Source organism: Opisthocomus hoazin, chromosome 2, assembly GCF_030867145.1.
Source record: "Opisthocomus hoazin isolate bOpiHoa1 chromosome 2, bOpiHoa1.hap1, whole genome shotgun sequence".
Classification (NCBI taxonomy): Eukaryota; Metazoa; Chordata; class Aves; order Opisthocomiformes; family Opisthocomidae; genus Opisthocomus; species Opisthocomus hoazin.
Window position 1 is genome coordinate 47,402,985 of NC_134415.1, and position 17,550 is coordinate 47,420,534.

Sequence of the window (17,550 nt, forward strand, 5' to 3'; positions counted from 1 at the left end):
ACAGCAAGCAGTAGACAGAGTTCTGTTCTCTTTGAAACAAAGAGCTGCCAAAATGTTCGTGTCAGGCTTTTTTTTTTTCAATTGGGCAAGCAGAGCTGGGTTGCAGCTGAGCTGCTCACGGCCTCACCCACACCCAGGGACCACAACTGCTGGGCCCAAAACAAAAAGGGCAAAGAGTTTATTAGGCATGCGTGTGTTTAGGGGAGCCCTGTAAGAGTTTGGGTGCAGCGGGTTTGTTTAAGCATATTGGTGATTTGGAGTGTTTGCTTCAGCATCTCCTTATGTCCCTTAACGAAACTACTGGCAATGAGGTAGTAATTTTTTTTTGTTTGGTTTGAATTTCTAAAAAGCATAATTTCAGCAGTTTTTCTCTGTTCTTACACACACACACAGAAATTGCTTTAGACAGGAAGAATTTTCTAAATTGAGTTAGACTTGAATCAAATAAATGAAAACCTATTTTTAAAAAGCACTGTGGTACTTTGCATTCTTAAAAAAATTCTTGTATTCCCAGTTGTTTTTCAGTAAACTTTCATCGGTCTGTTTAAAGTACTGCAAGTGTGAATATTCATATTTCAAACATCTGGCTTGCAAATCGAGCATTTCAGAAGTACTATATCCTCACTTACTACAGAACTGTCAGTGAAACTTCAGCAGCAACAAACGCGTTTCCTCGCCAAGGGCTGGTTCTGCATTATTCACACAAATAGACTTTTTTTCCATTGACTGGAATGGAAGCAGAATCCATGCTGAAATAGTGGCCCCCTGGTTTAATCCACGACAAGAGACAAACAAATAGACCCTTTGAAATGAGTTTGATCTTTTGTGTCCCATTTGTTGTCTGAAGTAGGTGTCAATTGGATCTTTTCCTGTCTGTCTGTGGTTGAAAAGCAACATGTTGCAGTTAAACCCACTTGTAAATTGTAGTATTTTACCGAGGGACTCCCCCAGGGTTCTACTAAAAAGCTACTTGAGGCTAAGTGCCAGAAGTCAAAAAAAGGGTTAATTTGCTTCCCGCTCCCCATTTCTCATTCTGTTTGAAGTTCTTTCTTGTTTAAAAAAGATCTCTCTAGTGTCTCCATATACAGTAAAAACCCTCTTCATACACAAGGGTCTGATCCTGCCTGCACTGAACTTCATTTATTTGGAAATCATTGAAAATAATTTCCTTTTATAATGGGCCCAGCCACAAATTTTCTATTTTCTTGAGCCAATAATCTTCTCAACCACCTGCTTTGTGGATCTAGTGCTAGAAACAGCCTCAGAAGTTTTAACCCCATGAAGAGGTGCGTCTGGAACTAAAACTGCAAGAGGCTGGCCCAAATGCCCTGCCATTTGATCAGACTGGTAGACTATCCAGAAAAAAAAAATCACCAGCAGCAGCTTCAATAGCCGCAATAAGCCCACACATCCCATGTTTTAAGAGAACAACACTATGCAGAAGAAAATGCACTGGAAATGTCTGAACTGTTATGTGATATAACTGCATAAAATGAACAATGGTTATAGCCAGCGCAATGGAAAGGTAAAGTCTGAGCTTGATCACATGGGGCTGTGTTGTTATTCAGTGGCACTTGCCCCTTTTTTGTACCAATCTTTCTAAAGTGTCCCATGAGGATTTGTGTAGGGTTGCATCACCTCCTGAAGACTACTCTTACTGCACCAGCATGTTATTGATAAACAAAGAAGAAAAATCTCAGTAGTAGATTAGCAGAAAATAACTGTCTCGGGCAGCAAGGTGGAGCTCCAGGTATTGCTCTTCCATGCCGTTTTGTTTCATATTTGCCGTTGTATTCAGGGTACTGGAGGAGCGAAAATATCCTACAGACAGGTCAGCTGCCTTGAATAAACACGTACTTTGAGCTGTAGTGATTTCCTTGGTCGCGTGTACCAGTGTTGCACAGTCAAACTGTTCTCCCTCCCTCTCTCGCAAGCGCTGAGCACTGCTGTAAACCTGCTGTAGCTGTGCAAAGGGGAGCCTCCAGCTAGCCCAGCCCCGTGTCTCCAGCCAACCGGAGCAATTTCTCCAAAACTGCTGCCTCTGGCAGAACCAGGAGAGACATTCGTGTCTATTCCCCAGGGATTGATGGGTGCTCTCTCCTCTCTCTTCACTGGCATGCACCGGGCATCAGGTCTGCTGCAGAGGCTCTCTGAGCACCTTTCTCCAGCTTAGCCCTGTGCTCTGACCATCTCCTCTAGATCCACTGAGACTTTTACCATCCCACTGTGGACAGCAGGTGAAGCTGTTGCTATCCAAACTACACTTGAGAGCATCAGTGATGTGCACATTTGTTTGCCAGACAGAGTGCTTGAAGTTGAGTAGCAGAGAATTTTTTTCTTAGAATTAAATACTTTAGATGAGAGGCCCCAGATTCTCTGTTTTCATTCTCCATTACTTTATTTGACATAAGATCAGCCTCCTTTAAAGGTACATTTCAAATTATTCCTGTCCACTACTGCCTGGGACATTCACCAGGGACTCTATCACTGTTTGCTCTTACGATTATCTTTGTAGGTGCTAGGGTATTGCAAACATGGGCACCGCTATGTTAAAAGCTGCACTAAGAGAGGACACAAAAACCAGCCTGTGCTTCAACACAGGTGGAAGGAACATCTAATCCAACTGTCCATCCTTAGTTCAGCACAAATGAATCTGAGACCTCAGCAACTCAATAAAAATCTCTAGGAGAAGGGACACACGCTAGCATAAATGATTTCTGCACCTGCAGTAATAACTATAAGCCTATTCCCACTGTTGCCTTACAGCATGCCAAATGGCTGTGTGACAGATACGCCTTCACTGAGCATGCTGTCACAATCCCTACAGAAGAGAGATTTACTTCCTGTAAGAGCTTTTTTCCTGCATCTCAGAAAACATACATGATTTAAAAGACTGCTGCAGATCATTCAGACATCACTGCAGGGAATACAGCGTTTGTTATCAGGCTCAGAATTGGGGTAGTAATAGGCCACAGAGAAAGAGGTGAATGGCATGGAAAAAACCTGCCCTCACTCTTTGTGTTTCTGCCACCTTTGTTGAACAAAGTCTCTCTGTAATGACAGGACCGTGGCATTTTGGTGTGAAGTATTTATCTGGAAACATTCACTGGAGGTTCCATTATGGAAAAGAAGATGATATTTATCACTAATACTACTTAGCTCCTCAAGCAATGGCTCAAAACTGAACTGAGAAACCTCAGTGTAAATTCAACACACTAGTATTACAGGCATCAGAATACACGGTTTTCGAAACTGAATGTTTAATTGATGTGGCATAATTTTGACTCGACAAAGCACTGTGCAAAGATACTAGGAAATCCAGAGAATCGGCCATCCAGTAGAGGAACTGGTTTAGTAAGAACAATTAAATAACACCCCTGAAGCCCCTGTCCAAGAGGCATAACTAGGCTAGGGAGATCCTTACCTGTGCCAGTGCAGCAGCACGCTAGCAGGAGTCTGAGTCACCTTGCACAGGCTGTGCTCCAGCAGTACTAAATCACCTAAGTGAAGCCAGGTGACGCATCACCTGAAGCCAGCAAGAGATGAGCTGTATTTTCTTTACCTTCCCTGTGGGAATGAAAGCTTCCGTGCAATGGAGACAGCCAAGCTCTTTTTTTAGGAGACAGTCAGCCCTTCATCTCACCCACCATCACAGCATTTGCTGTGAAATCATCCTTTCCCTTCCCTTGTGCAGAGCTGTCCTTCAGCCACTCAGCTGGCTTCCAATTTTTTTTTTTTTTAAATCAAGTTCCTGATCTCCAGAGTCACAAAAGTAGTCTTGGAAAAAAGCCAATTGCAAACCAGTAATATGACATTTTCCCTGGGGAAGTGGAGGGTTGAAAACCTTAGGTGTGGAAGGTGTGAATCGCTCTGTTTATTTCTTTATTTTTTTGAGTCTGGAAGGAATGCTCATCTGCTATGCTTCTGAATATAGGACAAGACTTGTCAGAACTGATCAGCCAACTCAAGCCTCAGTCACACAACCCATTATGCTGATTTACAACTTTTTCACTGATCAGCTGGGCCAGGGCCACCTTCTCACTCTGCTCTTAGCTCCCACCAGACGTGTTCATGTAGAGCTCCTTCTCTGCACTACCCACTGCCATGTACCCACAGCCAGCCTGCGTAGGTATGCAGAGGGTGAGCTACCACATTATTTATTACCATATGTAATAATTTAAATTTAATGATACATTTGGCTGAGCCAATTTAAAGGATGAGCCAATTTAATAACTCACTGCTGGCTGCCTCCCTGCTCTGGGCCAGGGCTCCAGCTCTGTCTCATGGCTGGCACCACAGCCAGGAAAACCACCAGGAAAGTGCTTGTCTCAGCTGACGTGTTGTGACTCACTGAACCAAGGTAACTCAATCAGGTGTCTGAGCCTTTACCCCATTTGCAGCACTGGTCTCGTCTAAAACAACCCGGGCACTTCTGCAGCGATAAAACTGTATTCAGAGGAAAGGGGTTTGCTAGTTTTGGTGTATTTCTCTAAAGAGCCAAAAATTGCCTCATGGTAAGCTCTTATGAAAGCAGAATTTAGGCTTTTTGGGCACTTTTGAAACATGTTGCCCAGTGTCCTGATTTCCACAGTCCTGTGCTGCCGCATCTTGGCAAATGCTACAGTGCAGTTTTACATCATCAGTACAAAAATGTACAGAATATTGAAAAGTGAAAATGTAGGGGAGTGTAAAATAAACAGAATTCAGTATTAAAAATAAATAAATAACAGGCGGGAACTGGGCTGGACTGTTTTCTCCATTCCTGTATTCCATAATTCAGACTACTCATCATACATTTCCACCTTCGCTTCAAGTTTTAATAAAGTGGCCACTGAATTCCCAGTCTGTCACAAAAGGCGCTGCAAAATTCAGAAATCTTGACCCAGTCGTTAGGTCCAGCTGGTGGCAAAATATGTAGACGGGAAGGAAAGCACCGGTCTAGGAGAAGCAGGACAGTGGAGAACTCTGAGCTAATCAGTTCTTTTAAAAAGACAGTGGTTACTATTCAAATTGTAATTTATTGAGATAAAGGAACCACACGTCACAGAAAGACTTAGATGGCCTGCAGAGGAAGGTTATTCTTTTTTTCTTTACCTTGTTTTCTTTATTTTTAGAGAAGACTCTTGTGTTTCCTTTGCAGCTTATAGCTAAGAGGTTGGAGCTAGAAGCTCATCAGCCATTCTGTCTCCTATCTGCTGATCTGCTGGCGTTGGGGGAAGGGGAATGTGGGCAAACAGGCATTAAATTCCACCGGCAGGCGACAGGAAGGTATTCCTTGATAAGCAGCATCCAAGATGATGAGCCATAAAGCAAAGCCTCTGCAAGGAAGCAGGGGAAGAGGCAGAGAAAGCTTTAGCCATCTGTCTCAACCCAGCCTTGCTCAATGCTTGCAAGAGCAGAGGTCACCACCAACAATAATAACCCTCGAGAAGCCAGACGTATGCTTTCCTTTCACCAATAATCTACAAAGCATCTTAGGGTGAAATCCTGGCTCCTCTGAAGTCAATGGGAGCTTTGCCAATGACTTCAGTTGGAGCCAGGTTTTCATTCCAGATAATTTTAAAGCTACCCCCAGGCTTAAAGATAAAACAACGGCATCCTGGGAGTGGGCGCAGGCACGAGTAAGCTGAGGAGGGCAGACAGGGCTCTACCAGCCACACTCCTCAGAAAAGCTATCAGTCTTGCAGACAGGATGCCTCCACAGTCCTGGAGCAATACCATTGCTGACAATAAAGGGGTAACATGGACAAGCAGGTAAGCACTAACATCTTTCAACCGTTGGGACAGCTGGGGTGTAAGACCCAAGTGAGCCATGGAGCTCTGGCACAAAACTCAGTGGCACTCACACCAGTTAACTTATTGCTCCCACCTCTACATCCTCCTCGCTGACTTGTGTTATGTTATGTTATGTTATGTTATGTTATGTTATGTTATGTTATGTTATGTTATGTTATGTTATGTTATGTTATGTTATGTTACATCATATCATATATTATATTGTACATCATATATTATATTGTATTTTTTTCTCCCCCCTCCCTCACCAAGCAGTTCTCGCACTGGCCTTGAAGGATGTCACCTGGCGGCACTTGTCCAAAATGAGGATTTTTCACACTTGAGCAGGTACTATTGACGTACTACTAACTTCAGTCACTAGAACCACACAGACTCTGTAAAGTGCTGTGTCTCAATTAGGCAATGCTTCATTTTTCAGGACTTGTAACACGAAGTGTAGGTGTCTGCATGGTGACATTATAGCGTTAGCACGTGGTGTGGTCAACCAAGATGGCCACAACAGGAGACAGGAACACCAACAGCAGGGCATGCCAGGGAGGACATTGCAAATTCAGCCCCAAACATAATTTTTTGGCCTTGAGCACTGAAGGTGGCATGGTGGCCTTGGATAACTGTTGTGCATTTTTGTTGACAGGCTGGCATAAATGAGACCGTGGCAGCACCACGACTGGAGCCAACAGATCCCTGAAACACCTCCCCAGGAGGCAGACCTCACCACATGATGGAGACTGTGACATGGACAGCCATGATCCCCTCTTTGAAGCTGTTCAATGAAGAAAGCAGGATGCGTGGGGCTCGAGAAAGGCAGGACATCAGATGACGAGCTACCATGGCCTACTGACTCCTCACACATCATATGAGCTGTGCTACCTGACCGTGCAGTGTGCTTGTCGTATCACAAACGCTGCATAAAACGTGTGAATTTAAGCCTCTTTTGAAGAGCTTGAGCTCAGTGTGTTTCCCCTGCCGCTGGCAAGGGGCTGGGAGTGCATAGGAGCTGAGTCCGCCTTTATTATTGAAGGGAAGAAAAACAGAAGGTAGAAGCTGGGGGTGGAGGGGCGAGGTGTGAGCTGTGAACCTTCACAGGGAAGGAGCTATCAAAGGAACACACCTCCCTTACCCCAGCACCAGCATCCGACCCACTTGCTGATTCACCTCTCTGCTAGCTGCCCATAACCACATCCCAGAAGCAGCATCCCCCTCAGGCCACCGACAGATCTCCTACCCCAGGAGAACCCTGCCTTTATTTTCCAGGGACTAGATGGTAGCTGCTGGAGTAAGCGTTCACCTAGCTGGGAAAAGAGAACTTTTCCCTTTGCTTTTAAGTCCATCTCCCCTGTAGGTCACGATTGAGCCATCTGGATCCATCGATGAAGTCATCTGCTGATTTAAGAGTGTTTGTGAATTGAAATTGGCATCTACGGCACACGCGTGCGCAGAGTCTCCTCTCCAGCTGCCTCCAGCGCAGCCACGCAGGCAGTGTTACCATACCCAAGTGCCGCTTTTATGCTGACTTTAAAGTGGGAAGAGGCTTCAGTTGCTCGCTGCCATCCGCTCACCGCTAATAGTAGCATCGCTCTGTCCCTCACTGTCTTTACACAACAGCTTAATGCATAAAACTTCATGTCCCACGAGGAAATGCGCACCAGCACGGGCCCATCTCATCTGGGTTAAAGATGTGTTCTGGTTCAGTCTCTTTCATAAGGCAAGGGAGAACTCACACTACCCAGAGCTCAGCGGCAGATCCATGTGTGTGTTTTTCACCAGGCTGTCACTTGGGCTGTTTTGCATTACGAGCCTTCGGTCTCACTCTGGCTGTCCATTTGTACTATTAAGCTCTGAAATACAGAACTCACGTGCCAAGTTTCCACTTTTCTTCAACAGCCAAGATCCTCTGAGAGCCACTAGGTAGGGTCAGACTTTGGCAACCCAGAGGACAGTTGTCCTGCCTCTTTGCTGCCCATCTCCCTGACCCTGCCTCCTCAGCCGCCCGGCTTTGTGTTCGCTGCCGTTGGTGTGCCTGCCTGGGGCTGGCTGCCACGATCACGGCAACGGCGGCAGGAGGAGAGCCCAGGCCGAGCGATGACAGCTGAAATACATCAGTGTTTTTATCTTCTCAATACTTTGATTAGCCCAAGGAATGTTTTGGTTAAAAAAAAACAAAAAAAACACCCACATTTTTTAAAAACCACGTGACAGTCCCACAGGCTGTTAATGGCTTTATGTAATACTGAATGGCTCTGTCTAATTTGCCACACAACCAAGAGCATCGGTGTGATGTTGGGTATTGATCAATGAGTGATTTCACGAGATGAAGGGGTTGCACCTCGCTGCACCACGCTCAGGGCAGCCCCGTGGCAGTCCCTGCCCTCCACAATCATCTGCGCCCATCAGTCCTCCTGCAGTGCTAACACAGAACACGTTTGCAGGTTAAAATCCTTAAATCTGAAGGTTTTGGCTTTTGGTCTCATCTTTAACAATACTCCAGTGCAATTATTTTAACCATATTCCTGCCTGATGGCTAATCATTTACAGCGGTTATCATTGGAAGGGAAACCTATCTGACTAGAAGGGTGCAAGACATCATTCTGACTCCTCCGTGACCGCAGCCTTCAGGTGCACCAAGGCCCGCAAGAAACCTCCCATGACCTCCAACTATCCTCGCACCCCAAATCTGCTAGTTTCCCAGGTCAGGCACACCACAGGCAGAGGCTCCCACGATGGCACCGCACGCTGGAAGCCCATCTCATCTTTACATCGCAGGAACCCTGCTGAGGACTTTAGTCTCAGACTGAAAATGTTTCAGACGGGGAACGCTTTTTCCCCAGTTTTCACACTTAGACATTTTTATACCAGTTCAGCCTCTCAACTGTCACACAGGCCGTGATAGCTTGTATCCTCATTTTTACACATAGCATTCCCAATTGTGGAAGAACGATGACAAAGATGCCGAAACTCCTGGGTTTTGTTAGATGACTTTATGTTTCAAGTCTATTTGAGCTGCGCTTGTTGTCCCACTGAGCTGCATCTTCAGCACTCAGAAAGCGGTTTGGCTCCATCAGACTGGAAGCAAAGATACTACTTTACAGCAGGTGATACTCCAACCCTCATTTTCACATATTTTCAAATTTTTGACTCTGGGGGCCTCCCGCCCGAGACAGCAAGATTTTTCCAACGGCAGCGAGGCGCCCCAAGCCCCTGTCCCTGCCGGGGATGCACGGACCAGCCGAGGGGACGCGACCCCCCCGCACAGCTCCGTCCCCGGCGAGCAGCGGCGGGAGCCACCGGGCAAGGTGCGGCCGGGGCCGGGGGCCGCGGCGGGGGGGGGTGCTCTGGCGAACCGGGGCGTGCAGAGGGGCAGGTCGGCACAAGGAGGAGGGGAGCAGGGGGCGGGGGGGTCGCTAGGCTGCAGCAGGAGCTGGAGAGACGGAGAAGGGAGAGCGGGGGGAGGACAGCAGGGGAGGGAGGCAGGGCAGTATAAAAGCATCCGACACGCACCTCTCCCGACACAGAGCGAGGGGGCGAGGAAGCTGGCGTGGGAGCAGGGGCCAGGAGGAGAGCCAGCCGCCCGCAGACACGCACGCACGGTGGCAGGAGAGGGTGCGGAGCTGCCGCTACCAGCCCCAGGGCCACTGGAGGGAAGAGAGAGGACAGATGGAGCCAGGTATCCAGCTCCCAGGGAGGACAGGCAGCTGAGGCTTTTTGCAGCCCCTCGCCCTCCGCTTCCCCCCCCCCACCCCTTCCCCACGGCCGAGCCTGGGGGCAGAGGAGGAGGAAGGGGGGGTCGGGGGATTAGCAGCGATCTGCCCCTCTTCCCCCACGGGGAACTCGCAGCTGTCCCGTCGAGGGCTGGGAGCCGGCGGGGGCGGCGGGCGGGGGTCGCGGTGCGGCCCCGCTCCCTCAGGCAGGCCACGGCGACGCCTCGACGGGCGTCGGGAAGGGAGGGGAGAGCCGCGGGGCGGGCGAGGACACGGCGGGGGGGGGAGCTGGTCCAGGGGCCACCCCTATCCCCTCGCGAGGAGGGAGGCGATAGCCCCAAGCTCTCTCCTCCCCTCGGAGCGTCCCAGCTCCGCCGCCATGTGAGAGTCGTCCCCAACCCCCCCGCCTCTCCCTCCCTTCTCCGTCTCGCTCGCACACACGCTCCTGGCTCCCCCCTCCCCGCGTCCTCGCAGCGTCTCCCCGCAGCCGAGCCGGGCTGCTCTCCGCCGGCCCGCGGCTCCCCGAGGCGGCGGGGGCTCGGCCCGCCCGCTCCCTCCCTCCCTCGGTCCGACGGCCCGCGGTGACTCTGGGTTGCAGGGCTGCCCGCGGAGACGCCGCCGGCCCGCGGCCCCGTCGCGGCTACCTGCCGCCCCCCGCTGCAGCCGGGCAGCGCCAGAATTCTCGCCGCCGCCGCGGCGTCCCGCCCCGACGTGGCTCCGCCGTGGTGTGGCGGCCCCCGCTGCTGCTGCTGCTGCTGCTGCTGCTGCCGCCGCTGCCCCGCGCCCGCCGCCCGCCCCGCTGCTGCTGCGGCCGGCCCCGGGGCCGGGGCCGTTCCGGCGGCGGCGGCGGCCCCGGCGGCGGCGGGCGCGGCTCCTCCTTCTCCTCCGCCTCCTCCACGGCCGCCGCCGCGGGGCCCTAAAGCCGCCCGGCTCAAGAGGATGGTGCGGCTGGCGGCCGAGCTGCTGCTGCTGCTGGGGCTCCTCCTGCTCACCTTGCACATCACCGTCCTGCGCGGCGGCGGCGAGCCCCAGGCCCCCGCGGGCGCCGGCAACCACAGCCAGCGGCAGGTGAGTGTCGCCCCGCCCCATGCCCCCCTCCACCCCCCTCCGGTCTCCACCTGCCTCTCCCGAGCCGAGGGCTGCGGCGCGGCCCCGGGCCGGGAGGCCGGGAGTGGCCGGGCTGACGGGAGCCGGCGCCGTGCACCTGCCGCCGGGTGCGCGCCCGCCCGAGGGCCCTCCTCGCCAGGCGCCCGGGGGCGCCTCCTTCCCGCCTCGGCTTCGCGCTCCTGCAGGGGACGGAGGCGGGAAGAGGCAGAGCCGCGGTCCGCGCCGCGTTTTGTCGCCGTGCCGGGGGCGTCGCGGCGGCTCCCGCGCGCGTTGCTGGCGCACGGCGGGTGGCGGCCATCTCACCTGGGGAGCGCCCGTGCGGCCCGGCCGGGGGTGCAGGCAGGCCGGGCCTGTGGGACGCGGCGTGTCCCGCCCGGGGCCTTCCGTCTGGGGACGCGGCGTTCTCTGGGGTGAGAGGGGACCGAAGTGGTGTGTGATGTTGGGACATAATGGGGACGAAATGCAGGGCTCTCCTCGGAAAGGGTCCAGCGGCAGGCAGACGTTTTCAGTCCTCAAATAGCCGAGAAGCAGGGCGGCAGATGTTTGTGACTGTGAAGGTCACAGTCTATTCCCACCTTCTGATCCCGTAAAACCACCGGTGAATTATGTTCAGCGGAGGTAAAGGACTTTTTTTGTTCCGTTTCCTGATTTTTGCAGGTGGTTCTTTTTTATTCAGTGCCGCATGTTGCCATTCATTTGAAGTGGTTGGAGACAGTGATAAAAGCTGCCAAATCATCAAAATCCCCAGGCAGAGCTTGTCGCTCTGGTCAGTTGCGTGTGCCCTGACCAGCTTTTTTCCCCTAAATCAACCGCCAAATCATGCAATGAACTGACAGAAAATGTATCATTGTTACCACCATAAATTTGTGTAAACCCTTTATCCTCTTGGAAAGAACCGTAGTACCAGCAGAGCACATTTCGATGAAGCATGAGAGAAAACAAGGAGAGTGGAGGCTGTAACAGTCACTCTGTTTGCATGGGATCACCAGCTGGTGGTCCACAAGGTGAAACCACTAGCTGCGGGAGGGAACCCAGATCTGCAGACTCAACGTCCCAGTCACAAACTGGAATCAGGTCCTCTTAACTCAGAAAACCTCCTGTTGAACTTGGTGGGAGTCCTGCTTGGGAGTGCTCGGCCACATGCTTTGGGTAAGGCCCCACGACGCTGTCTCTCTTTGAGCTGCAGTTTTATCACCAGCTTGACATTCCAGGATGTTTTATTTAATATCTTCAAGATTTCTGGTAATAATGTTTTATAAATGATGCCTTCTTTCCTCATGGACACTTGAAATGCCTTTTAAAATGATGTTCCCTGGCAAAGTAAATTTGGAGAGTTTTTTTATGAGGTGTTGGCTATCATTAGAATAACCCTGAATTTGCCTTCTCTTGACAGGCTTGTAACATAATGAGGGAAACATCTGGGCAAGTGGGAACTCTGGGTGATGCCATTTCCCAGAGGAGCTTTTTAGAGCGCTTTTGCAAGGTTAGGGTGAAACAAGAGGAAAGTCATCTTCAGATAATTGTCCTAGAGTATGATGATTGTAGTTGGCTGTCTTGTGAAAATCTGTTGATTGTTCACTTCAAGGATTTTTTCTGTCTGGTGATTTTTTTACAAATAATAAAACTCTGTGCCTTTAAGCGTCATGATAGCTTTAGCAGTTCGTATTTTCATCATGTTTTGCCATTTATAGAATTGAAATTTTGATGTGCTTCCCAGCTGAATTGATTCAGCAGTTACGTATTTGAGAGAGGGTGTCTGTACAAGACATTACAGGATGAAAGTATATTGATTAGAGCAATCAGTTAAACAGACGGAAGTCTATCAATTTTTTCGTTATAGAACTCTCATGGGTTCTGTTGCTAGCTGGAAAATACTGTAAACTGCTCTAGAAAATTGTACTCTGGGAGGCTAGTGCTTCCATTCAGAGCATCACAATGTAGATCTCGATGGCAAGTTTGCACCTGGGATCTTCAGATTTTGAGGTTTCTTGTGCTGTTACTGTGGCACATACTGAAGCAAAATGCAAAATCCTAGTGCATTGCATTCCCAGGTTAAAAATCAATGTGGAAAGCAAAACTGCACAAACCTAGATTTGTTGTTATAAGCAAACAGAAAACTCTCGGGTTGCTATTGCTTATACTGAAAAAAAAAAAAACCCTATTGATTTTTCTGTCTTGGTAGGTCTATAGAGAGAAAAGATTGTGAGAAGTGATTAGGTCAGTGTTTCATTTGATGAAGTTTCATTTGACGAGTCTGTTGCGCATGTTGTGGCAAATCCAGGAATGAGTAATCTTTGCAGCAACTGTTTATAGATGTATTTTGACAAGACACATTTGTATGAAAACAAACTGGCTGTTATCAAATACTGGGTATGGTATTTTAGGACTTAGGCGGTCTGTTTGCACAAATGAAGCAGTCAGAACTTGGTCCTGCCTGTCTGAAAGAAAATCTGAAGTGTTAGTCCTGATTCAAAAAAAAAACCCCAAACAACCCAACCCCCCAAAACTTAGCACATCCGTGAGCATTTTTACATCAAATGAATTCAGGAGGAATCCTTAGTGATCTTGAAATATTGTTGGAGATGTAAATAGTCTAAAATAGAGACTTGTATGCATTTGAAGTCTGATTTGTTAAGGGAGGAAGGAGCTTCTCTCTCTCCAATCCCTTGGTCCTTCAAAAGAAGCATTTTGGCGGATAGGTTTTGGTTTCTTTTGGTCTTTCAATTATGTTAACCTCTGCAATTAATAGACTGATAGATGAAAGAAATCCAGAAAAAAACTTCTTTCCTAAAATTAAACAAGTTATTTCTTCCTCCCCCTTATGTTTACTTTTGGTGCCTTTCCCTGTGTGATGTGTGTTTCTTAGAGTTCCCAGATGTCTGGGATGGTGTCATGCCGCTGTGACTGGCTGTAGTGGAGCAGTAGTGAGGAGAAAATCCTGGTGTAGTCTGCTGGTCCTCTTCGGGATGGGTGAGAGGCACAGGCTTCCTCGCTTCACTGCTGCAGAAATAGGCACTGGACCTCTGCATTGCTGCCGTTTGATGCTGCTGTTAGAATTGGTTTGTGGTAAACTAACGCGAAATAGGAAATCCAAATTCGGACTTGTAAAATATCTTGCAGTTTTGAGTTTTGAGAGGTAATCAGCCTTTTGTTTCTCAGTCAGATTTTGTTCCCTGCTTCTATCTCTACCAAAGAAAAAAAGAAGTGGGGAGGGGGGAGATTTTGGGTTTTTTTTATGATGAGAACTCTCTTAGGAATAATGTAATTAGCATCCAGAAACTACTGTGGAGTACATTTATGAAATAAATGAGTACAAACTTTTGCTTCTGAATAAGAGTAAGTGAAGCTATATTAAGAGATAGGAAAATGCTGCTTGGGTATGTTTTTATCTTTTTCATGTAGTTCTAAAATTAAGGCAAGGCTTGAACATAAATTTTGAAAGATGTTTGTAGTATTTTACGATGCCCTAAAATCTGTGCTTTCATTCTGAGAGAAAATATTTCATCAAGGAGTTTATTCTCGTCACTTCTAATTTTTCCATAGCAGGCCTTGCACACCAAGAAAAACAGCATTCCCACACCAAGAAAAATGAGCTTGTAAAATGTAGTAACAGAGCCACCAACAATATATGCCATAGCACATGAAGTCAGATTCTCCACTGCGGTACTTGCAGCAGTATTACGTTAGCGTGAAACTCAGTAGTTGTGCATAAAGCTGGAGCCATATAGGAGAATGTAATTTGAAAAGAAGCACAGTGCTGTAAACAGCTTTTTACTTTTAATCTCCTTGCTCCTGTGCTAGCCCCCCTCCTCAGTAAGCATGCAAGCAATTACAGCATGTCAGAAATGTTCTCTGAGCCCTACCAGAAGAAACACGTTCTGCTGCTTATAAACAGTTGCACAAGAGTCACTCTCCAAGCCATGTGAGGAGTCCTTTACAGAGCTGAGCTCTTAATTTTCTCCTAAGATCCACATCTCAACATGATGAGAAGTTCAGAAATGGTGTGCTGTCTGGTACCTTTGCTCAGGTGCATTTCAGTCTGTTTAAGGTTTGTGTGTTCTTGCTGCCCCTTGTGCTGCATTTAGGCAAGTTGCAAAATGATCTCCAGTCAGGTACAGTAGCCTATTTCAGCTTTCTTGCTTTCTCAGTTTAAGTAGGACTCAAGCTGTTTACTTTGTGAGAATTTTAGACTGAGGTTTTAAAGCTTACTCAAGCTCTGGATCTTTACATTTGCTTAGTTCTAATAGGAACTAATAGTCTAAGTCATCTTTGAAAAACTGTCGATTCAATGTTTTGCATTCACTGTTTTCCAGGCTGTCCTTAGTCTATGTAAGATGGCAATAAGTGGATGTACATCATGTATTTAATACGAGCATTAAATCCTTTCCTGCCTTAAGAGCAGTTTATACATTACACAAATAACTTTCAGAGCAGGTGGCTTGTGAATGAAGCAGGCTTATTCTCTGAAAACCAAAGTCTCTTTTGGTGAGGTTGTTAGTCATCAGAGGATGCTGTTTCGTGCTTTTCGACAGTGATTGTAAAACCTGCCTGTTCTCAACAGGCTTTGCTGTATAGGTTGTTAGCTAAAGGTCACCCTTACCATTAGCGTATGTTCTTCCAGTTATGCACTAAGCTTTACGAATGACTTACACCATGTGCACTTCATTCTCTCATCTCCCAAGGGAGAGGATTATGTGTGCTCTTTAGTGGTTTTGCTAGTGCGCTATGGCTTGTTCTGGGATCTAGGGGGAAGGAAGGGTCATTAGCTTTACGTGTGCTGCTGCTGCGTGCATGGAAGCAAAGGATAAAACAGGAAAAAAGGGTGAAGGAGTGAGACCGCTGTTCTGAGTCAAGCATTTGCAGTTGTCGTGGCTCCCAGGAGAGATTCTTCCACCTTCCAAACCTGGCTCCAGGAAAATGCCAGAATGTATTAATTAAGCTTCTCTTCGTACCTGTCATTTCGATTCATTTCCAAGCAAACTAAAGCTTCCGTGGTGGAAAAGAGCTGCCACACCTTCGGGGTAGGATGTGGCAAGCTTTTTAGTATCTAAGACTACTGCAATAATTTAGAACAGGGATCCAAGTTATATTTAGTTATGGCTGCAAGGAGCAATGTTAGGCAGGTACGAATGTAACTTCCTACATTAGATTTGATCAAGATGTTTGGATGAGGTATATTTTGCTAGACTTCGGTTCAACAGTGAACAATCGCTGTACTGCTCACCTTGGACCATCACTGATAAATACCTGGCATTAAGTCACAGGGTACCTCTCAATTCTGCCTCTGCATCTACAGCTCGAAGCAGTTTTTTCGGGATGCCTTCTACAGAAGAGTCTGTTGGAGTACTTTATTTCTGTTTTGAGCAAGATTTAGGATCATTTTCCAGCTCTTTATAGTATTGGGGTATTTGTGTGAAGAAAACAGTGTATGTAATTCTAAATTCGTTCTGGGCCATCATGGTGGCTTTGTGTCTGTTCCCATGGGCTGGAGGCAGACACGAATCACAGTGACCACTATGATTCTGGGGCAGAGGCCCCATAGACATTCTTGCTTTTGCCTTTCACTTCTCACAGCCCATCCTTACCTGTGGGGCTGTGTGTAGGGGGAGAGTGGTTAAAGGGAAGCCTGCTAATGTGTTTCTGACACAGTGGTAGGTTTGAGTCTGGTTCCTGAGAAGATCTAGGGCAGTAATGATCACCCTCTAGGGCAGTAATGATCACCCGTGGTGACAATGAGAGTAGAGAGACAAGGCGTGGGTACATAACAATCCTGGAAGAAGATGGATTAGTACTTCTCATGTTGGTTCATCTAATGTGGACAATCGGCACTTGTTCTGGAGCAGCTTTTATTTTGCAGTCTTCATTGATCATGTAAAGAGAAGTTTCGTTCTACACAGGAAGGACACGGCTAGTCTGTCACAGCTGTAACAGCAGTATAACAGCAATACAATCACACTGCTACTGAGCCCTCCCTGTTATCTGATAGGCACAAAAATCTCTCCTTCACTCCTCCAGCTTCACTTATCAGCCCTTAGGTTCAGTCACAATTCCCCACTCTGTGCTTTCTGAATGCCAGCTGTCCACAAAAACAGGAGGCCAAGAGTTGAAGCTCTGCTGTTGGTCTTTATGATCCCAAAAATTTCATAATCGTTTTAGTATCTGGACCTAGTCACTGTGTACTCCCTGGTGATTTTAACATATGTGTTATGACCTGCTAATAGGTAACCCAGCCCTAGGACTTCAGCATACTAAGCTTTGTGACACCTTGCTCTGCTGTGGAATTCTTTTGCTGGGGAGACATCTGTTTAACCAATCCAGGTTACATGAAATGTAAATTGGGAACCATGTTTTGAATTCAGCTGTTGTTCTTTTGTCTCTGCTCATATCTGCTACATCTGTATATTAATAATCACTGCCTTATTGTTCCAAAGTGATGGAAAACATCTTCAAAGAAAACAAGGAACAAAGAAGGCATTACTGATTAGGTGAGAACTCCGGCTGTGTTGTGTCACAGCATCTGAAAACTTTATAGGAAGTGAAGTGCAGAAGACAGTAGTAGTGATAATGATGCAGACTATGCTATCTTTGCCTGCCAAACTCATACATAAATGTACTAGTCATGTTTGAAAAGCTTCATAAAATAACATGTGACAGACATAGTCACGACTTCTGAAAACCCAGTCATCCGTATGTAAAAGTGCACAGAATGCAAGTAATCGTAGGAAATTATTTTGCTGTACTTTTTTTGTTCTTACATTCTTCTGAGTCATCATTTTAAAATCTTGAAATGCACTCATACTTAAAATACATATGCAGACAATTTAGATGCTTCAATTTTTCATTTTGTGTTTTTTAAGGAAACAATGTAGTTTTTCTTTGTGCTTGTATCCTGAAAGTATAGCAATAGACAAGATTTACCAGCTTTGGCAGGTTTAATTGTCTGAGTTGG

At 47.5% G+C, this 17,550-nt stretch overlaps 1 protein-coding gene across 1 annotated transcript in view; it reads left to right on the plus strand.

The window, feature by feature from the left end:
* The first annotated feature begins 10,374 nt into the window (after positions 1-10,374).
* The window catches only part of ISM1 (isthmin 1), a 38,961-nt gene continuing 31,785 nt past the window's right edge, over positions 10,375-17,550 (plus strand). The window contains exon 1 of the mRNA XM_075446286.1: positions 10,375-10,562. Coding sequence (XP_075302401.1) covers positions 10,434-10,562 — 129 coding nt within the window. The 5' untranslated portion in view covers positions 10,375-10,433. The remainder of the gene's footprint in view (positions 10,563-17,550) is intronic.